This window comes from Asterias amurensis, chromosome 11 (genome assembly GCF_032118995.1).
Source record: "Asterias amurensis chromosome 11, ASM3211899v1".
Taxonomy (NCBI): domain Eukaryota; kingdom Metazoa; phylum Echinodermata; class Asteroidea; order Forcipulatida; family Asteriidae; genus Asterias; species Asterias amurensis.
The window spans coordinates 7,650,416-7,673,608 of record NC_092658.1 but is presented as its reverse complement, the minus strand read 5'-3'; the positions used below and the strand labels follow the sequence as shown (position 1 = coordinate 7,673,608).

The following is a 23,193-nucleotide window of genomic DNA, read 5'->3' as shown; positions in this document are numbered from 1 at the left end:
AAAAAAAAAAGGGGGAAAAATATGATAAATATGATTTTTCTGGTCTGAAGTCTGCTGGATGAAGCTGGATGGTTCTGGATGAAGTCTGCTGGTCTGGATTTTTCTGGTCATCGCCCCCCCCCCCCAAAAAATAAAAAGGAAAAAAAAAAGGGGGAAAAAAGATGATAAATAAATAAAAAAAAAAAATTCTACAGTGACACTGGCAGCACTAAACATTATAAGAAGCAATTTAACCGTGCACAAAAATCGTAGGCCTAGATGAAGTACAGCGGTTTTTATTTATTTATCATATTTTTCCCCCTTTTTTTTCTGTGCCATTCCCTGGGGCGCTAGTACGACAGATAAAGTCAAAAATTGTTGAAAAGGAGTACAGCGCCCCAGTTACTGGGTCTACCCTCAAGTGATTTCTTTTTGCCTCAAAAAAATGTTCGGTGGAGGGCGCCCTTTAAATGACTGCTCCTAGCTAATTTCACTTCTGTCTCGCTCCGAAACTCAAGTCATATTTGGGAGCAAAAAAAAAGCACATAATTATCTTTTCGGTGGGTTTTAATTCCTCAGAAACTAAGCCAGTCTTCAGCTAGGGTTAAAGTTTGGAGACTGAATATGCCGCTTCCTATCCAAATGTTTGGACCGCAGGTAAGCCGACATCAGTAGTCCATGACTTAAAAAATAAGTTGTCCTTTAAATTTATTTTCTTTCTTCAGTCAGAGGTCCCTTTCGAAACCACGGCTTCGGCTTTGGATTCGGCTCAGGCTAGCTTGGCCCCGCAGTTGTTTTGTGAAAATTTTGCATACGCGCTCGGGTTTCAGACAAGAGGACGGAGCCTGAAGCCGGTCGAATCCAAAGCGGAAGCCGTGGTTTCGAAAAGGGCCAGAGAATCAGAAAACAGGAAAAGAACATGACGATGTTGTGAAGTGAAACGCTGAAGTGAATGACGGCAGTGTGTTGTGAGGAATTCCACGAAGTAGCCCATGAAAACAAAGGGTCCCGGTCAACTCGGTCCCGGAGTAACTATAGAATACAGGTACACTCGGACTCTATCTGTGCCTCCGCGGAGGCGGAGTCGCGGTCACGTACGTTTTAAGTAACTTGGTCGTAGCATGGAGGAAGAAAATAGCTGGTCGTACTATACTACTTGATTGTATTGAGTGCGATTGATGAATACAACAGATAAAATGTTAGGGTCGTAGGGAGTCAAAGTGTGACGTGAGTGGTGAGGTAGGTGAAGCAGCCGATAGAGGGCATTTTAGGAAGACGTGCATTTGATGCAATCGTGAAGACGGGGAAGCTGGAGGCGCGGAGTCGTGGTGTTGACAATGGCCGATAGAGGGCGTCTTTAGGAAGACGAGCATATGATGCAACCGTGCAGACGGGGAAGGTGGAGGTGCGGAGTCGCGGTGTTGGCAATGGCCGATAGAGGGCGTTTTGTAGGAAGACGGGCATTTGATGCAATCGTGAAGACGGGGAAGGTGGAGGCGCGGAGACGCGGTGTGGACAATGGCCGATAGAGGGCGTCTTTAGGAAGACGAGCATATGATGCAATCGTGAAGAAGGGGAAGGTGGAGGCGCAGAGTCGCGGTGTTGGCAATGGCCGATAGAGGGCGTTTTTAGGAAGACGGGCATATGATGCAATCGTGAAGGCTTATTTCCCCTTTTGAAATAATCCTCTAATGGGGTGAAGTGTATTATGGCTATAATAATAAATGTACGGAATTCGGGCTTTCTTTCCCTTTTTTAAATAATCCTCTAATGGGGTCAAGTGTTTGAGAGCAATAATTATTAATAATTGTACGGAATTCGGGCTTTCTTTCCCTTTTACAAATAATCCTTTAATGGGGTCAAGTGTATGAGGGCAATATTAATAATTGTACGGATTCGGGCTTTCTTTCCCTTTTTTAAATAATCCTCTAATGGGGTCAAGTGTATTGGGGCAATATTAATAATTGTACGGAATTCGGGCTTTCCCTTTCCCTTTTGTTTAAATCCTCTAATAAGGTCAAATGTATGAGGGTAATATTAATTATTGTACGGAATTCGGGCTTTCTTTCCCTTTTTTAAATAATCCTCTATTGGGGTCAAGTGTATTAGGGCAATATTAATTATTGCACGGAATTCGGGCTTTCTTTCCCTTTTTTTAAATAATCCTCTAATGGGGTCAAGTGTATGAGGGCAATATTAATAATTGTACGGAATTCGGGCTTTCTTTCAGAGTGCCCCCTAGGTTGCCAAATATTTATAGTTAAGCAACAGAGCGCGACCTCAACTCCAGTGAACTGTGTACGTATGAACGTCACCGCGACTCCGTCTCCGCGGAGGCGCAGTGGAAGCTTCGAAGTGTACCTGCATTCTATAGTTGTGCCTCGGTCCCAAGCCAACTCGGTCCCAGCCCAGTCAACTCGGTCCCAAACAAATCGGTCCCAAGTCAACTCGGTCCCAAGACCGCAACCCAAGTTATTTGAACAATATTATATTCGTTTTTTTTTTTTCGACCAAACATTATTTTTTTTTTTTTTTTTTTTAATAATTATGTAATTCGTACTGTTTTTATATTATTTAATTTTAAATGTAAGTTACTGGAAAAGAAATTAAAGAGGATTCAATTATTAATGTTTGTCAATTAATGAATTGTTGAGAGTCATACAGAAAACAATATTCTGGTTGGAAGCAAAGAGACATTTGAAGACATTTTATTTAGTTGAAAATTATTGGCCAACACAATCGGTAATTTTCAATGTTGAATACAGAAACAAATGTGTTTTGAAGGAATCGACTATTTATACCCTGAACATCGGTGCACACTTATCCCGTTTCATGTACAAAGTCAAAGGACATATTTTTTTCCAATTCAAAGAAAACACAATTACTTCCCGTCAACCATACGGACCGAGTTGACTTGGGACCGAGTTGACTTGGGACCGAGTTGACTGGGACCGAGTTGACTTGGGACCGAGTTGACTCATAAGCAAAACAAACCTTGCCCAATACTGCAATAGAGGCAAAATTTAAAGGGCTAGCTGGGGAGCTGGGGAACTTGACAAGGAGGTCAGGAGAGCGTCGTCTAATTTTTAATTTTTTTTTGCTTAGGTCTCAATTGTGAATGTAATTGCTTTGTTTGTTTGTTTAGATGATCTTCCCATCAAGGGAACTCGGCAAACTCCCACAAGGTGATATAAACACCAAGCTGGCAACAACCAATCTCTCTCACAAACATTGGTTTTAAAACGTCTATGATTATGAGTTGCACAAATCAAGAAATTGTGATTCAGTAACTAGACGACAATAATTATTCTTGTCATTGTGAAATCAGCAGTTAGCTGGGGGATTCGAACCCACAACTTTGTGATTGCAAGTCCTACAGTCTTTTGAAGATTTGGTGGGATTTGGAATCTATGAGGGATTGTTGCAGATTCAGGGATGATGAGATTGTTCAGAATTTTGGCTGAATTCAGACTTTTTGTGTGGGCCCGGTGAAGAAAATCAGACAATATTTTTGTCCACAAATAAATCAATCCTGCTCATTGGTCTACTTCTCTAGTGCTGTGGATACTATTTCCAAAAGCTCCTTTGAAGGAATAACCACAGGGATTACCAAACGGTAGAAATGGCATAATTTCAACATACCTTTGAATTTGTATCAAAGACCAAGTTTCAGACTTTTTCGTTAGTAATGACTCTCACCCCTGCAGATTATTCCATAATTTCAGTGTACTATTATTCCATAATTTCATTTCGTAGATGATGAGATGCATGGTATATTGAGCTGATTGTCGTTGCCCTTTCTTGACCTCTGCGGTTTTGATTCTAAAATGTGGTTTGCAGTAAAACCACATGATTAAAATTCTTTTGAGCTGTGTTAGTTCTGAAAAGAACTGTACATGGCTTGTACACACCTTTGCCAATACATGTACATGTACATCCCGACTTACAGACATTGTTGAGTATCACGTAGAAGTAGAAGTAGTAGAGGACGTAGAAGTGTGACTAACGACTCAACGTTACGATCAGTTTGCTCTGAATCTGATGGCTTCGGGAGAAAAGCTCAGAGCATACAGATCAAAAAGGTTGAGCCATTAAAACCATCCATTCTTTTCAGAGTCAACACTATCTGTTGAGATATTTACAAGGTGTTCAAATCACAAAACTCTTTTATTTCTACTTCATCAATGCAAAGACTAAAATCCTACTTAATTTGAGGACATTTATTAAGTGATCAACTTGTCTTTGTTCAAGTTCAACACTAAATTATGTAAGAATTTACCCAGTTAGTTTCCCTTGTAGTTTATTGCTGGATATTTGAAATAAAAGTTGCATCCATTAACAGTGATCCCTATCTGCTGCTGCTTCACAGGTTGTATCGCAAACTTGGGGTCCTACTACTTGCCGTCAACTTGCTCGTTGCCGTCAACTCAACCAATATTTATTTAAAATCCACAAAAGAGGCATAGAACTGTAAAGTATCAGCTAAAAGATCATTTTCATAAGTTTTAGGTTACAGTTCGGTTATTTTTACTACATTTAATTGAGTTTTGTCCTCGTGAAAAAATGATCGCGAAGCTGGAAAGCCGTCGGAATCCATCTTGCTTTTTCACAGGGTTTGTACAACATGGACAACAGAGGGTGCTTTCCTGAAAACAGAATAGTCTTGGCCCAAGACGTCAATTATGGATATCGCATAGTGTATTATGTACTGCGCTTCGTGTAAATTGATAGTTGACGACTTGGGTCAAGACGTAGTGGTTGAGTTGACGACGAGTTGACGGCACAAGTGAGTTGACGGCGAGTTAACGGCAAGTAGTAGGACCGCAAACTTGGATGTGATCCATTGCTATATGGCATTCACAGTACCGGGACTGTTGTTCTTAAAAAGATATTGACAAAACAAGGAGACTGGCAATGTTAGTGCTAAAATAGATAGCTCAGTTGGTTGAGCACCGGCATGTAAATCTCAAGGTCCCAGCTCCAAGTCCTGCTTTAGTAATTTAGTCTTTGTTTAACCCAAAATTATTTTAATTGTATCCAGTCAGTTTCCCTTGTGGTTTATTTCTTGACGGTATTGGTTGTTTGATTAATTCTACAGGGTCAAGTGGAGGCAATGCAGGTCGACATGCAGCCGGAGGGGAGTGACAGCCCTGAAGAATTGACCTACACAGTTGACAATCCCACAATGGTAAAATGTTATTTTGTAAAAAATGCAAACATTGTAAAAATTGTATAAAAAAAACCAGTAGACCCAATGCAAGAATTGAAAATGAAATGTAAAAAGCCAATTTCATGGAGCTGCTTAAACAGATACAAATGTTTTAATGGTTCACCAGACAGAAATGAACAGGACACCAGTCAACATTAACATGTGACATGGTACCTTGGCTGGTAACCTTATTCCGGTAAGCATAATTTTGTTGTGCTTAGTTACTTTTTGGGCTGAAGCAGCTCTATGAAATTGGGCCCTGTTTATACTTCACATGTGCAGCAAGCCACGCTCCACCCATCCCAGTTTAGCCAAACGTGTGCTGCAAAGGGATCACCCTGCTCAAGACCACAAGACACCCAAAGTATCACTTGAAATTGCGTGGTTTTCCTTTTATCTCGCCGACTAACACGGTCGGCCATGTATGGGAGTCAAATTTTTGACTCCCATAAATGGTCGACCATGTTAGTTCGCAAAGAAAAAGGAAAACCACGCAATTTCGTGGCAAATTTGTGTGGATCATTGTACTCTACTTTTAAAACATCTTTCTAACCATATGCATTTAAACGGTTACAAATGCTTTTTCAAAGACCAACTCGACCGATCCAAGGCAACGTGTTCCATTAATATATGAACATAATCAATGTTCTGTCATCTCAGGATGTGGATAGCTATGCGATGTGGTACTCTGGACTGGCTAAGATAAATCGCTTACTGTTTGTCGCTGCTCACTGTCCGACGCTGAAGATTGAAGCTTTACGATTGGCGCTGAGTTACACCCAAACCACCTACAACACACAGATGTATCAGATCATCCAGAGGAAGTTAACAGAAGCTGTGTAAGTAAAAAGAAATTCTCTCCTTATGGACTGAAGTTTGATTAGGGTTCGGACATTTCACCGATGAGCAGTTTAACCATAAGCCAACGGTGAAATCTGTTTCCAAATTTCTTTAATGGGTTAATCAAAGGGTTTTGATACCTTTTGTAAATCAAGTGTTTGGCCATGACATGAATCCCTACTCACTGTGAATGAAGATGTATGTAATGTTATTTACCTGTAGAAGTTTCAGCTTCATTAGTTGTCTAAGTACTTGAGAACAAAAAGTGAAAATTACAGAGCAAATGTTTTAGGAGCGTCTTGTAAATCCGTTGAACATGCTTAACATGCTCTCACTCACTGAGATGAAAAAAATATTTAAATATTTTAAATAGTTGTAAAAAATAACAAGTATTTTGAGTATTAAAAGCACTGGACACTATTGGATATTACTCAAAGTAATTGTCAGCATAAAAACTTCCCGGGTAAAAAGCAATGGAGAGCTGTTGATAAAACATTGTGAGAAAAAGGCTTCCTTTGAAGTAACGTAGTTCTTGAGAAAGGTAATTTTCACTCAAGTGAGAATACTGGTCTTTGATCATTACCAAACGTGTCCAGTGTCTTTAAAATTGAAAACTGAAAAGTTGTCAAAAATTTCTTGATCTTCCACAGATCCAGTACCTCCATTCTCCCAGACGCAGTCATAGGGGTCGTTCACAACGTACCGCCATTCGATACCCAGTGGGTTGAATCGACCAATAAGAAGGCAGCATTGAAACTTGAGAAACTCGACACAGACTTGAAAAACTACAAGAGCAACTCCATCAAGGAGAGCATCAGGTCAGTCACGACTTACTGCTTAAAAAAATACCTGCTTAGCAATAATGAGCAGGATCCACCAGTCACTGTACATGTGACACATGGTATTTTGGCTGGTAACCTAAATCTTATTAGCATTATTTGTTTTGCTTAGCTTATTTTTGTGCTTTGGGCCTTGTGCCCACTTTGTCGGCACTGCAAACCACAGAGAACTCTGTGCTTGCAACACATTAGAAAACGCACAATTCTATGGGCCATAAGTTCGAATTCCACCCTTGATCATTTTATAAAGCACATCAAAGAACCCAATTACACTAATTCAAAACTTTCTCTCTTTGTTGAAACATATATTGCACATCAAAGAACCCAATTACACTAATTCAAAACTTTCTCTCTTTGTTGATATAACAAAATTGTCTGATGTGCAATTCTTAAAATTTTATAATTTTAAACATATTTGGACACAAATTCGCCAGTTATGGCAGTTTTGAAATTGGAGTTTACCAAATAAATATTGAATAATGAAAATTATACGCCATTGTTGTTATTGTGTAAACCTTTGGGTTTGATTTCTCTACAGGAGGGGACATGACGACCTTGGAGATCACTATCTAGACCAAGGTGACCTGAGCAGCGCCCTCAAGTGTTACTCGAGGGCCAGGGATTACTGTACGAGCGCTAAGCACGTTGTGAATATGTGTCTCAATGTGATCAAGGTATTTATAATTTTAAAAATATATCCATATACACCAATGTGTGTTAGAGCGGTATACTCAGTACTTTCCTGAGCTCTGTGAAAAAAATCACAGGCATGTTAATACTCAGGTGTGATTTGAACCCATGACCTTTGCAATTCAAGAGCAGTGTCTTACTAACTAGACCACCGAGGTTGCCGAGGTTCAAATCCTTTTTTAGCAGTGGGTACCACAACGATTTCATGGCTTGAGATTTGCATCGGGATATTAAAGAATGTTAATTTTTTTAGTGTTTTTTACCCATATAAAAAATGTAAAACAAAAAACATTGTCTTTATCCTGATGCAAATTTCCATCCATTTAATGATCATGGTATGTTTACTGAGCTACAAAATTCCTTCACTTCATAAATACCATCCAAAAGTCCAACCATGTTTATTTTGACACTGTGCCTGCAGTATGTATTCCTATGGATTTTTAGTGACAAATTTTGATTTGTTACTTCTAGAAAAATAACAATTTAAAATATATAGATCGTTGGTTAACCCTGGCAAATCACAGAAACAGTTATTGATTACAGACGTATAAACTCGCCCTGCCTGAATGTCAAATTAATTTTCTCTTTTCAAAAATGTATATTTGTGTATTTATTTATTTGTTGTTGTTTTTTTTTGTTTTTTTAGGTCAGTATTCATCTGCAGAATTGGTCCCATGTGCTGAGCTACGTCAACAAGGCAGAAGCCACTCCAGAAATATCAGAAAGTCATGTAAGTATTTCTAAATTGCAATTTACTTAGTGTGTCTGCTGCCACCTGTAGTTTCAAAGTCGCCAGTCATTGACCAGGTTTGTCTTTTCATAGAGAGCTGCTTAAGCACAAAAAGGAGCCATATCTGAAACACAACAAAATAATGCTTCACCAAAATACAATTCCACATGTACGATTTTGAACCCATGTTTACTTGGCAAATGTTTGTGAAGTTTGTGGGCACAGAGGTTAACCCATTTTTTCTGGTTCACGTAGCAAGCAGAAGCAACTTTGTTAACAAGTTTCCACAGACTTGCGAGCTTCAGTGATTAAGTTCACTTATGAGGCATCCTTGGTTTCATTACCAGAAATATATAATAAAAACAATAAAATGCAAAGACCAGGGCCACAGAGGCTGTGGCCTCTTTCACGTAATTCCTTGCCTCCAAGAAATAAGTCAATAAACCACTTTTATTTTGTTTCATCGACAGAGAGAGTCCAAAGACAATCTGACCATCGTCACTAAACTGAAGTGTGCTGCTGGTCTGGCTGAACTCGCTATGAAGAAATACAAACCGGCCGCTAAGTACTTCCTTCAAGCAATATTTGATCACTGTGAATTCTCAGACGTGAGTCTCTCGAATCACTGAAAGAAAATTATCATGTTTTGCCATGACTGTCTATGATTGTTTGTTGTTGATAGTGGTTAAAACTTAATAAATATATAAATGGGTTTGCTAAAGCAGAAATTACTTAAGGACCATTACTAACATTGTGCATTTATGTCAATGTTGTTTTTCTCTCCCAGCAACTTTCTCCACAATTTTCTTTAGAAAATGTTTGCTTCAAACACATTGCACTTTATTTAGCTGGTAATCCGCTGGCTCAGTTTGCATTGCTCAAAATACCTCCTGGTTCACTGGTAACTTTCTTGTGCCTTGCCATACGGGAATGAAACTGCAACCCTCGTATTTAATTTCTTGTTTCTGTATTTTCCCCCTGTTCAGTTGTTATCTGCCAACAACGTAGCCATGTATGGTGGACTGTGTGCTTTAGCTTCGTTCGATAGACAGGAACTTCAGAAAAATGTCATTTCCAGTAGGTCAGTATTAATTCATTAATGCTACTCTCACACTGTGGCGAATATTCTTGCGAATATGAATATTTGAAAAAGTTGCGATTGGATAGTGAGTATGTTCTCGGTCGTCCCTCAACCTCTCCTTACCAATATCTTACTCATAATGCGCAGGCTTTACTAACAGAACCAATGGTTTACCAATGCTTAAGAATCGATGGCCAATTACCATCTTCACAACATTCGCTTAAATTTAGGAAGTGCTTTGTATTGCAAAGATGAATATTTTAATTTCACGTTGAAGTGTCCAAAATGGCATTTGGATAGTGAATATTTTCATCTCGGTCTCACCCCTCTGTCGTCCTCGGTCGGCCCTTCTCCTTACAAATATATTACGAATGCTTACCAACGCTTGCCAATGTCTTTACAATTTTTGGCATCATCTATGAACCTAAAGCTCTTGACGTTCCTTTCATCAGCCACCTGCTTCACAAGAACAATTAGAACAATTCTCCTCGTGTAACCAATCCCTCCTGTTTTATCCGCTCAGCTCATTCAAATTGTTTCTTGAGTTGGAACCCCAACTACATGACATCATCTTCATGTCCTTTGAATCTTCTTGTAACTAACCATTCTTGTTTCATTCATTCATTCAGCTCCTTCAAGTTGTTTCTTGAGTTGGAACCCCAACTACGTGACATCATCTTCATGTTCTATGAATCCAAGTACGGGTCTTGTCTGAGACTCCTGGATGAATGTCGAGACAATCTCCTCCTAGACATGTACCTCGCTCCTCACGTCAACACGTTGTACTCCCAGATCAGGAACAGGGCCTTAATACAGGTAAGAAGAACGCATATTGATGGTCAGGATTTTTCTATAGTTCAGGATATATTTTATGAATCTCACTCCAGGCACTGGACATGCTTGTTCATTGTCAAAGACCAGTATTCTCACTTGGTGTTTCCCAACATATGCATAGAATAACAAACCTGTGGAAATTTTGACTCAATTGGTCATCTAAGTTGCAAGAGAATAATAAAAGGGAAAAAATCCTTGTTGCACAAATTTGTGTGCTTTCAGATGCCTATTAAAAGGCTTGAAGTATTTTATTATAAGTTACCTCTTTCTACGAGACTTCACATGGAGCTGTTTCTCAGCTTATGTTTCTTAACAGCTCTGCATGGCTTGTTACCTAGTAAGTTTTTATGTTACAAGTTATTTTGAGTAAGTATCAATAATGTCCAGTGCCTTAATACAGGAATAGGAATATGGCTATTGTTGGTCAGGATTTTGCTAGACTTCAGGATATTTTATGGATTTTGCTTTGGGATCAACATTTTTTGAAAGACTACGTGAATCTAACATAGCCGACTGTTTACTGTAATTCTAAATATCTCCCTGATTGTTTAACAAAATCTCCATGATTGCAAGATTCAGATGTTGGCAGCGCTGACATAGCCTCATTTGGCTTGTGTTGGCTGAATAAACACACCAAAGTCAAGCTAAAAGACGCCTATCGTTGGGAGAAAAAGGAGATAAATCCACTGTGTCTTAAGTCGGATCTACACAACATCTGTCCGAAAGAGGACTTAAGCGAGTTTGCCAATTGCCAACAACGGAAGCACCTTCAGCCAAGTCTGTCATGAATCTTATAATTTAGCAGCAGTTTGCAACAACAGAACAGATTCAAATTGCTGCTAGTTTCAGGCAAGCTTTATTCTGTTCGGCAGAGGACATAAGCGAGTTGACCAATTGCAAACAACGGAAGTACCTTGAGCCAAGTCTATCCTAGCAGTGGCTTGCCACAACGTGATAGGATTCAAACTGCCTTTAACTTCAGGGCAAGCTCAGTGGCCTAGTGGTAAAACATCTACTCCAGCTGCTCTAGCTTGGCAAAGGTCAGGGTTTGAATCCTACCCTTCAATATTATGTCTGTGGATATTAAGTTTTCAAAGAATTCATGAAAGTACTGAGTATGCTTAACACACATTAGTGTATAGGTAAACAAAAGTAATATTATATGTGTTTATAGTTATGTAGAGTATTTTAAAATATTGTTATTGTACGTTTTGTTTACTCTTGTTAATGTTAATCTTTATTCATTTGTACCTTCTGAGTATTTTAGTCCCTACGTGTCAGCCGATATGTCCTATTTAAATTTTCTTCTTTGGTACTTCTCAGTATTTCAGTCCCTACGTGTCAGCCGATATGTCCAAGATGGCAACCTCATTTAACACCACCATCCCTGAGCTAGAGGATGAGTTGATGCAGCTCATTCTGGATGGGCAGATCAATGCCAGGATTGACTCGCATAATAAGGTCAGTACAGTGGGTCAGAAAGGTCATATATCAGAGTCAAATCTTGAGGGTCAAATACGTAAAATCAAAGTCAGTTTTAGGGGTCATGTACATCATCATTCTAGAAAGTGGGTTTGATTTGTCAGATCAATGCCAGGTTTGAATCGATAGGGTCAGTATTGTGGGTCAAATTTGTCAAACCAAAGTTAGTTTTGAATGACAAATTAGTTGTGTTTAGTTCAGATAGTCATATGGATTAATAGTCAGATCTATGCTAGGACTGACTAACATGGTCGTATTAGAGTCAGTTTTGAGGGTCAAATAAGAGCAAGGTCAAGTGTGCACAATGGTTAACTAAAGGTTGACTATTTGACTCCGATTCCAGGCTGGTCGACCATTGGTTGACTTCTTGGAACCAGCCTCATGGCCATAGTTTCTTCACTTCAGCCTGTTCCAAGCTAACATGTGTAAAGTAGAGGGGACCCATTGACACTATGAAAATTCCGAAGGCAATGGAGTGTTGATACCAGTTGTTGACTAGGCTTCAAAACACTCATTTCAATGAGTGCGTCACTACGCATGTAAGTTGCTGGTAATGTCACACTAGAACTTGCTCTTGGCTATGGTAAATCTGAAGGGTCAGTTTGATTGGTTAGATCAATGTAAGGATTGACTCGTAATAGTCCACAGTTGAGTCACACATGATTACATTCCAATTGACCAGGTCTTGTAACTATTTACTTTTTCTCGCTTTTCGTTTGTGTCACATATTCATTCTGTATAAACTGCTGTTCTATCATTTTTAATGCTGAATGTAAAAGCTTGTTTACTAAACGAGCTATTGTTTTGCTTGATACTTTTTTGATACTTTTTCAATAACTAATATTGTTGTTCCTAAAATGTTATTAATTCACTTATTTACTGAATGGACCAGGGCTCGATTCCACAAAAAGCTATGATTGTCGCCATTTGTATCTATTTCATTATTATGAATCGTGTGCTAGCCATGCTCTCTGTGTAAATGATTAATATTGTTTGAACTTTCAATCTTTTACCATTCTCTCCCTATATACTATGTTATTTTTTTCAGGGGTTTGGTTATTTTTTGTTTGGTCTCTTTTGTTTTTAACCTCATTTACTTTTGAGTCGTTTACTGCAACTAGACTGTTGTTGATTCCAATTTTAATGTGTGTATTGGTTAGCCGGAATCTTGCTGTTTTGACGGCAACTGGTTTCTGTTTATTCTATCTTGTTTTAGAGTTACCTATTAACTCTTATTTGCCTTTATTTAGCTTATAACTGCAGTATGATATGTGTACGATGGTGTAACCTGATGTGTGTGTATAGTTTCAATTGTTTTGTTCATGACTGTTTATACAAATGTTCTGTTTAATCTTGTAAGATTTATCTTTTTGGTATGCACTCAGTTTTTTAAATTATTATTCATATAAAGCTTTTCCTATTGCTTTACTATTACTTTTTACCATTGTATAAGGGCCCTCAGGATAGCAGTTTCAATACTAATAAGTCTTAATAAATAAATTAGTTACAATCAAACAGAGACAGTTTATCTAGTTGTGATATGTATGAAAAAATACACACAAAAAACAAACAGATGTTAAATTTGCATCAGGGATAAAGAATATTAATTTTTGTTTTACCAATTTACACCGATGTGTATTATCACTGAATACTCTGGAAAGTACTTAGTATACAATGCTAACACACTTCTGTGTATATGGGTAAACCAAAATGAATAAACAAATTATTATTTTTATTTATTTGGGGTGTTTTTTTTTGTTTTAGATTCTGTATGCCAGAGACGTTGATCAGAGGAGTTCCACTTTTGAGAAGTCACTGGCCATGGGTAGGGCATTCCAGAGGAGGACAAAGGTATGTCATCAATAGGAGCATTGGGGTCGAGAGGCGGCAAGGACATTTCTTTGATTAGTCTAATCTTTTCCGTACATCATGTCTAAAAATAGGTTTTGGTATAACAGTCTATTACACTGAGCTCAAGCTCTAGGCTCAATTTCATAGTTGCTGTTTAAGCAGAAAATGTTTGACAAAAACTTTCTCTTGCGCAAAATTAAGCACGATACCAGCCACAGATGGTGCATATGTGACCTGGTTGTTTGGCTGGTAACCTTATTTCGGTGAACAAAATTCTGTTGCGGAGAATGGACGAGAAAGTGTAGGATGTATGAGTCGAAGGCGAGAACATTGTATTCACGAATGTACACTTTAGAGTCTATTCTCTGTCTTAAACTATTTCCCCCTTTGGTTATGTAACAGGTTTAATGAATTTGATTTCTCAAAAGTAACTACACTAGTTATTCTATCTAATTTTGTACACGTTTTCAAACGACGGTTAGTGACATTTTATAATTATTTTTCAAAATACATTAGGCATCTTGCAACACTATCGAGTACAACGTCAGCTTGCTCAGCTAAAAAAATTGTGTTACTCGAGTGATTTTTCTAAACTGGAATTTTTTTTCGTAAATTGAAATATAACATATTTTCAGCTCTGTTTTGTTGCACTTCATCATGCTATCTTTCAGTTTGGAAAGACACTAATTTTTAAGTTGAACTATTTAGGCCTACTTAAATTTGTAATGAATCTACACTCAACTGTAGATTATGTTGCGAATCACAGAAATGGTTTAAGATATGCTTTGCTCCCTTTTGCATTTTAGCAGTTCTTGGCTAATTTTCATACATGTAGTTGTGCTTCACCAGATAAGAAATATTGTTCAACAAGGCCTAAGCAGTTTGCTCGTCCTTTTAATTTAATCATCTTCTTTGTTCTTTCACAGGCGCTGATTCTCAGATCTGCAATGCTGAAGAATAACATACAAGTCAAGGTAGGCACCAATTACTCATGATTGCATGCTTCAATCTTAAACACAAGAATCCCTATAAAATTCCCTCACAGTGGTCCTGATGGAGGCTTGGAGTCCTAATTTTTTTATTAGTGTTCTATTTAAGAAACTATTAATAATTGTCCAATGTAATTCTTATTTGTAAATTTATTACACTGTCCCCATCTTGTTTTTCTTTCATTGGGTTTAATCCAACTAAAATGAGCCTGGAAGAAACACCTTTTTGTTATGATATCAAGTTATAAATCAGAACTTGATATTTGAAATTAAAAAAGTTGTGACTCCATCCCCTGGCTGCAGCTTCCCATGATGTATGGTAAATTTAGGTGTGATCCCTAGCTATAAAGGCAGTTACAGGTTGAATAGCTTCTGACTGGCACCCCGAACAAAGATATTGACTGATAGGGAGACCCCCTACAAAGAGCTAGATAGCTCAGTTGGTAGAGCGCTGGCACATTAATCCGGAGGCCGTTAGTTGAAATCCTGTGCTAGTAAATTTTTCTTTGTTCAACCCTGAATCTGTTTTATTTTTATGAGAAGTAATGTCTTTGAAGAAAGATGAATGAATAAGATGGATGCAGCCAGGAAAAAAATATCTTAAATTTTTTTTTATACTTTTGTTCTTTCAAAAGGTCATCCATTTTAGGTTGCATTTTGAGATAACCCTGTGGGTGTAAAAAATAGTGTTTTTAGTATGTGCAATTCAATTGAGTTGAGTTGAGTTAGATGAATAATGACTGAGGGAAAACTATTATTTAAGTTTTGGTTTTATTCATGCTTTGGCTTGGCTTGTGAAGGACGCCCTCACATGCCATACTCTTCAAGGATTTTAATCATTGCACAAACATTCTCAGTCTAGATTTGTTATGATCTTTCTTAATACTTCCTTCCTCAACCCAAGATGTTTAACTTAGAAAACATTGGCAAAGGGCAGTTATTTTTCTTTTAAGTTTTCTTGAATGTAGAAAGGAATTAACTTTTAATATTTGCTAATAGCTGCTGTATCTGGGAATCTGTTAACAAATTTGTTTGTTTGAAAGGCTGTTAACTATAACATTGCTGTCCAAACTTTAAGACTAAAAAAACTGACTCCGATGTATGATTAGGTATTGATTTTAAATCAATTTAGTGATTACAAATTGTAATGTAATAAGGTTGTTATGTGTTTTTTGGAGAAAGAAATAATGCCCCAAAATATATTTTGACTTTTCTCAAAGAATGGAACAACTCAATGTTATTTAAATTTCCTGCAAGTTAGATTTCTGTTTGTTTTTTTTAGTTTTTTTTTTATTATAAATAAAAGCCCTTTCCCCTATAATGGTCTGCCCGTTTATCCTTGAAACAAGTTGACCACCCAATTTAAATCATTCGACTGCATGGGATGCGTATGGTGGCACAACTGTGCCGCAAACTAACTGTGTACTTTGTAGATGCATTCTGCACATGATTTCATTTATCATAGGCTGGCCTAGTTTATCCATCATTCAAAACCACGGTAGATGATATTAAATGTTCACACAGTAGGAGGGTTGACTGTACTGTATAGCTACATTCACCACACGATACCATATTGCAGGCTGGTAAAGTTACTATGTCATTCAAAACAACATTAGATGCTATTGAACAGTCACTCATACAGTAGAAGGGTTTACTGTGTACTGTGTAGATGCATTCACCGCATGATATCATTATTCTAGACTGGCATCTATCCTTCAAAACCTCGGTAGATGATACTGTATGGTCAGACAATAGGAAGGTTGATTGTGTATTGTGTAGATAAATTCACCACATGATATCATACTATTGTAGGTTGGCATACTTTATCCTTAAACCCACAGTGGATGATATTGAGTAGTCCAACAGTAGGAGGGTTATACTATAACCAACCCCTACTCAAGCAAAGCACAGTTGTTACAATTGTTTCACTGAACCTTTTGTGTGTTTCCACCCACTTCCCGTCTGCTGACCTAATATAGTTTGCTAATGTGAGTGTGAACGGAGGTGAGCACATATCCATTCTCACAACCCCGAACCCTTGTTGTTCATCTAGGGGTGTGGCCATGTGACCTAAATACAAGGGGACATTAGTAACCCCACTCAAAAGCATATGTTAATTAGTCTTTGATTAATTTCAAAACAGATCTTTTGGCGAAGATATTTTTGGTAATTCGTTCAGTAGAAGAAAACAAAATTGCTCAGGAAGTTTATTTGTAAAGTAAATTTATCTGCTAAGCAAAAGAGTTTCAGTGCACCAGTTATAAACATTAAACTTTATATTGCCGGTAACCTGTTTCTGCTAAGACGAAAATTGTGCTTTACTTGAATTTTATGTGTCAGAGCTGTTTAAGCACAAACAGAAAGAAATGTTCTTACCAGAAAAGAGTTGTCGGTCGAAGCACTAGGAAAACGCCATCATATGTATTGTGTGCAGTTTGTTTCCTGCTTATTTTTGCTAAGTAGGAAACTGTCAATAAGCACTTTTGGCTGCCTGAAGCAGTTCCATGCGTGGGATGAGATTGTTAACAATATTGGTACCATAGAGTTATATATAAGAACTAGAGGGCGCACGAGTGATGCTTCGTGCACGAACAAAACGGGACCGCAAGATGACAATCGCGTCATTCTGCACGCGCGTTAAATATGCAATACACGTTTGTTCAACTTACAAAATGGCCGCACAAACACACGCTGTGAGATAGCTGTTTTGTCAACTTAGAAAATGGCCGCCTGCTCGCATACTGGGGCGCGTATATAGGCAAGTGTGCTCTCTAGTTCTTATATATAACTCTATGATTGGTACCCACCCTATCACTTTGGAATCAACATGGCCGCACTCATATAGATATTGGTGTAGTTATTGTATTGCATGAAGTTGTTTAAGTTCAAAAGTGTCAAGTTGGAGAACACTTCAACTGCTAAATAAGTGTTAATTGTTGTTAACTAAATTGTGACTATTTTGGGAAGCACAGAAGTATCTAGCTTAGCATAAAACTGCAGGATTGGAACTAGTAGTTTGCAGTTGAACCAGTAATACTCTGTGATGTAACATGTGTAGAACGTCAGTTTGTTTTGAGACGATGTCTTTTCCTGTGTGTTGATTTGTTATCCCTGTGACTTTCCTTCTGATTGGAGTTCTTTGAAAAAATCTTCCCCACCCCAAACATTTGTCATAGTGACTTCTTGTAATGAATGTATTCCTGTGTTTGTACAATGGTGTGGTTTGTTGTGGTTCAGTCAGTTATTCTATCTATCTTTGCTTAAAATGTGTCAGAGCTCTGATCCTGTTTTAACAGCTACTTTAGCAAGACATTTTTTTAAGGGAAATTTATTTAAACTTGTTTAAAGAATGTTTTAATTTATCATTTAGTTGTAATTTTGATATTTTTTACACACTTTTTGATATTTTTGAGCACTTATTTGCAATAATCGAACAAACATCAGGCTCCAACCTCAAGGTTTTCAAATGGTTATCCAGTAGAATGAGAATCAGTATTCAGTGATGCTCTAACGCACTGGGAGTAAGACTGAGTATGGCGGTAGCATCATCAACTTAAAAATTTTTTTTTATAAATTAGAGTGTTGAGTCTTTGCAATACATTCATTCAAACGTACTGATGAAATTTCAAATTCTCCCTGCAATTTCTAAAGCCTCCCTTCCCAAGTAACTTCACAGCTTTCCTAACCACTTTCAAAGAAAACAAAATTCCTAAGCACTACTTCCTTGACTTTTCTGTAAAGGAAGAACAGAGCAGAAGTCCTTTCTGAAGCACTTAACCACAAACCTAATTAAGAATCGTATTCAGTTTCATAACTTGGCGTCACTGTACATTATGACAAAATTTTTAGCCGTTCAGATTGTCAGAAAAATGTTCATGGCCAGACTTGATTGCCGTTTTATTAAGTTCTACTCCTCTGCCAAAGTAGCAATTATTACACCCACTAGACGCATCATGTCTTAGTTCTTGGAACAGAATCCCACTGGGATTTCTTTAAGACACTTCTGCTATCATGGGTAAGATTTTTCTGCAAGTTTGAAGTAACCATTTGGGTCCATTCAACTTAAAGGGTTCTGTATGGTATATAGTTTTGTATTGCTGTGTATATAATGTGTGTTAACCACATCATATTGTTGGCATAGTTTGTCTATCATTCAAGACCTTAGTGGGTTCCATTGATTGGGCAGGCAGTAGGAGGGTTGACTGTGTGCTCCATAGATCCATTTCGGACATGCATTGTACTGCTGGCTGGTATAGTTTATATATCATTCAAAACCACAGTGGATGACATGATTGGTCAGACAGTAGGAGGGTTGACTGTGAACTGTTTAGATGCCTTAACCACATAATATCATATTGCAGGCTGGTATAGTTCATCTATCATTTAAAACCACAGAGAATGGTATTGAATGGTCGACAGTAGGAGGTTTTAGGAAAAATTGATGCTCTTGATTTTCCATAGTTATGAAAAAATTAGTTTAAAAAAAATTGTATTTTCTACAAACATAAACAAAATCAAACTCAGAATATTTAGACCCCAAAAGCTCAATAAAAAATTAAAATCAATATGTATGAAAGATTTTTTAATGTTTATAATTTGAGAACCATTTTTTTTATACTAAACTTTCAAGCATCGTCAAACTTCTTTATAAACACATCTAAATTTATATATTTTTTGAATTGTGTTGTTGGGGAATGGACACTGTAACAGTTACACAAACACATCTTCAAGTGCTTGGTAAATGTATGCATTATTCGAGAAACGTGATACAGAGAACTGCTTCGGGCAAAAGGGTAAAGTATCCAAGCAATATTGACTTATTCTCCCACTTACCTGTGGCGGAAAAAGGGCCCCAGGTCTAAATCAAAAAATTTATCGTCCCCATTTGCTACAAATTCCTCATCACCGGTTGGTCAATACACAAGGTCCGCTTGAGGAATTTTATGTAGAGTGCTGGTTTGTACTTGAACAGGGTGTGTGTAAATTGCCAGGGATGTGATTTCTCAGTTTTTTGCTGGAAATCATAGTCAGTGTTTTCTTTTTTTAAACCCTCGCCCCGCAAAAAAAAGGGGGAAAAAATTGTTGTTGTTGTTTAAGCTTGTTTTAATTTTTTTATTATATATAAGATCAAATTCATGTGCGAAAATCATAATGGAACAACCCAGATTGCCCAGAGTAGGGCTTTCAAAGCCAAAGATAAATGTACGTTAGCAGACTACGCACTAGGAAGCTTTCACGCTCAGCCTATCACATCCCTGAACTGCTAAGAAACCACTGTCGTGATATCCTTGTGTGTTCTTGGTCATGGTGATGCGGATTACCCGACGATAATTGATCTATCACGGTGAGGTTGCTTCAAAAGGAACTGCGCAGTCAAATTGACTTTACTTAGGTGTGTGCTGTGTGCGATTAAATGCGGCAAATTGCTGCCCGGCTATCGTGAAGCTTTTAGTAGTTATGTCAATGGTTGTGTAACCTGGAATGAAAGAGATGTGATGGCTGGGGGAGGGAGTGAAGTCTAAGATAAGGTACAATTTTTGTTCAAAGATTAACATAAAACTTTACTTAATAGTTGGGCAGATAGTGGAAATGTTTTCGGGGATTATGCTTTTGATGATCAACATGGAATTTGGCATGGGGTCAGAGTATGTCATGAGAAAGTGTTAGGCTGTAGGGTTGTCACGGATTTGTCCTTCGAAAAAATATAGGAAGTATAGACCTATCTTTTTTAGCCCACAGACACAAGTGCTGCACGCTGACCCGCCACTGCTGGGATGCTGGCAGTGCAAGATTTTACACATAAATATATGGGAAAACAATTTACCCAAGCCCCAATGCCTACCTCCCGAATTCCCTATCTATACCCCAACCCCAATCTCCTACCTCCCAACTCCCCTAGCCCCTAATCCCAAATCCCCTACTCTTACCCAAACCCTGATCCACTACCTCCCAAATTCCTTACCCTCGCCCAATCACCAACCCCCACCTCAACCCAAATCCCACTCATTCCAAATCCCCTACCTTCATCCCAACTCCCATTACCAACCCCCAAATCCCATACCCTCACCCCATCACCGATCCCCCTACCTCCCAAATCCCGTAACCTCACCCCAATCCCTCGCCTCCCAAATCCCCCATCCTCATTACCAACCCCATCCCCCAAAATCCACTACCCTTACCCCATCCCGGATCACCTACCCACCCTACACTCCCCCTTCCCCATTTTCTGTCGCCTCCTTCCTACCTCCCAATTCTCGCACCATCATCCTCATATTCCAAATCCCCTACCCTCACCCCATGCCCCAATCCCTACCCTCACCCCAAACCTTCCCTTAAAAATCCCCTACCCTCACAACAACCATCATCAACTACCCACCCTACACTACTCTTCCCCCTCCACAATACTACCTCCTCCTTCCTACCTCTCCCCTCTCAACCTACTCCCTCATATCCCATTCCTCTACAAACCCTCCCCACCCCCCTTAATTTGCCACACTCTTTATTGATCTACAAACCTGACACTGCAACTGTACTGCAACCCCGCCGGGCTCCAATTGTGGGGAAAACTCCAAAAGCCCTCTGGGCTTGTAGCTTAAACCTGAGCAACAGAATCAAAATGGAAAAAAAAAAACTAACTACACAGCTTAAGATGTAAACTGTTTTTGAACAAATAATCTTTTTTTGTTTGAAAAAGTAAAGAGAAAATCTATATCATTTATCTTAAGAACAATTGTAAATCAATTTCTAAAAGAATTGAAAGATGTTTATCAGAATGAAAATCCACATTTGAACATTACAACAATTGAAAAATGCAAGACTGCCCAACTCATTTGTTAACTGGCCCGGGGCTAAAGTCAATGGCCTTAGACCTGCGGTCCAGTGTTAAATTTTAAGCCCTACCTGGAAATACTGAAACACATGTAGCTTCTCAATTCCTCAGTACTGAAATATTCAGAAATTAATTACAAATATGAAAAGTGTTTTTTTTCATGTCAAAACACTAGGGGCTAAAAATTTCTATTTTAATCCATCCCTACCAGGAACATGTTAAGATTGCATCTGTCTGAATCTGATGAAGATTTGAAGATAAAAAAAAAACCTTGAATACTCATACCAAGAAAAGAAAAAAAAAGAACAAAAATAAAAGAAAAATAGTCTCAATTTATAGTCATAGATAGGATCAGATTCCCTGGGGAATGGGAAGTGTTTGTTTATTCTAAAATGGCTTTCTCTGTATGTTTAAAGCACATCATTTTTTATTTTGAAAATGGCAATGGCTCTAAGAGAGTTCCAAAAATCGTTAGCTGCGTCCAATATCATGCCTGTGCTCATGTAAGCTTACAATCGTGTTCTCACAAAAATTTAATGCAGTTTTTCTGCCCAACTGCGAGAAAGAGAAATGTCAATGCAAAAGTTCCATTCCAACCTGTAAAATACATTTGCACTGGATTTTTTACTTGCTGGTAAGCAGAGCCATACAATTGATTAATATTACTGTTTTAAAGGACAGCATGTTTGCTTAGCACAGACAATTTTGTTTAGCAAAACTAGATTACCTGACAAAGTACTGTGTAATAATATTTATACATTACCAGTGACTGGTTCCCAGCTAATATTTTCTAAGGAGTTGTTTTCCAGCTTAGCAGGTTAATGAAAATGAGCATTGGGCCCAATTTCTTAGAACTGCACAAGCTGAAATGGTTGCTTAACAGTTTACTGCTAAGCAAAACAAAGCAAGAAACCAGTTATAGGTGGGACCTGTGATGTGTTATTTATGGCTGGCAGCCTTATACTTTCTGCTAAGTAAAATTGTTTCATGCAAATTTAAGCGTGAAGCGCAAAAATATACACCTTTTAAGTTTTAACGCTGAACTATCGCGAGGATACCCTGTAGAATTGCTGCCCGTCATCTTGGGTGAAATTTGACCCATTTTTTTCTGCTCCTCAAGCAGTGATGTTTTTGCGGAGTTGAGTGGTGAGGGAATTTAGACTAAATGCCAGGCCATAGATCGAGTGCCGTCTGGGGCTCTAAAGTGCTTTGCCAGGTTACGTACTTTTTTTTCATCGACAAGTTTTAGGGCGAAGATATGTAGAGTAAATCAGACATTTTCGGAAATTGTTATATTTTATGCATACATAAATGTTTCATTTCATTTTTTTCTGGTAGATTATTTTTTGTTGTCATTAAGGGTACGTTAACTTCTTACAGTTGATTGATGCAGTTTCAGTTAAAAAATGTAAGCCTGTTGCGTCTGTCGGTAGAGTTCCTTGACCCTCCTTCTCCTATTCAATTTACCGGTAGAGAAAATAGAACTATATGTTGCAAACTGCTTACAGCCAAACAGACTATCTAGTTAATGGGCTGACGTTTTGACCATAGAAGAGTCTTTCTTGAGGTCTTAACTCGAGAAAGACTCTTCTGGGGTCAAACCTCAGGCCCAGGCCTGATAACTTCACGGAGGCAACGAAGGCGATTGCCTCTGTGTCCCTTGGTCATTGCCTTGGTGCCCTTGAAATGCTCCAATACCAAGAAGAAAATGCCTTGGTGCCTTTGCCCTTTCAAAAACGAAGCATACAGCCCTGCAGGCCATTAACTGTTTGTTTAACTTATTACTAGTCGATTAACTAGACACGTTCTACATGATCTAGTGAAAAATCTACCCCGCATG

The 23,193-nt window shown here is 38.2% G+C and overlaps 1 protein-coding gene across 2 annotated transcripts in view; it reads left to right on the top strand.

Annotated features, from left to right (window-relative positions):
* The first annotated feature begins 450 nt into the window (after positions 1 to 450).
* LOC139944237 (COP9 signalosome complex subunit 1-like) overlaps positions 451 to 23,193 on the top strand; it is a 38,363-nt gene continuing 15,620 nt past the window's right edge. For both annotated transcript variants that reach the window (XM_071941211.1, XM_071941212.1), the window contains exons 1-12: positions 451 to 636; positions 5,078 to 5,167; positions 5,849 to 6,027; positions 6,679 to 6,846; positions 7,406 to 7,541; positions 8,204 to 8,287; positions 8,758 to 8,895; positions 9,274 to 9,368; positions 9,998 to 10,184; positions 11,526 to 11,663; positions 13,449 to 13,535; positions 14,462 to 14,509. In XM_071941211.1, coding sequence (XP_071797312.1) covers positions 604 to 636; positions 5,078 to 5,167; positions 5,849 to 6,027; positions 6,679 to 6,846; positions 7,406 to 7,541; positions 8,204 to 8,287; positions 8,758 to 8,895; positions 9,274 to 9,368; positions 9,998 to 10,184; positions 11,526 to 11,663; positions 13,449 to 13,535; positions 14,462 to 14,509 — 1,383 coding nt within the window. In that variant the 5' untranslated portion in view covers positions 451 to 603. The remainder of the gene's footprint in view (positions 637 to 5,077; positions 5,168 to 5,848; positions 6,028 to 6,678; positions 6,847 to 7,405; positions 7,542 to 8,203; positions 8,288 to 8,757; positions 8,896 to 9,273; positions 9,369 to 9,997; positions 10,185 to 11,525; positions 11,664 to 13,448; positions 13,536 to 14,461; positions 14,510 to 23,193) is intronic.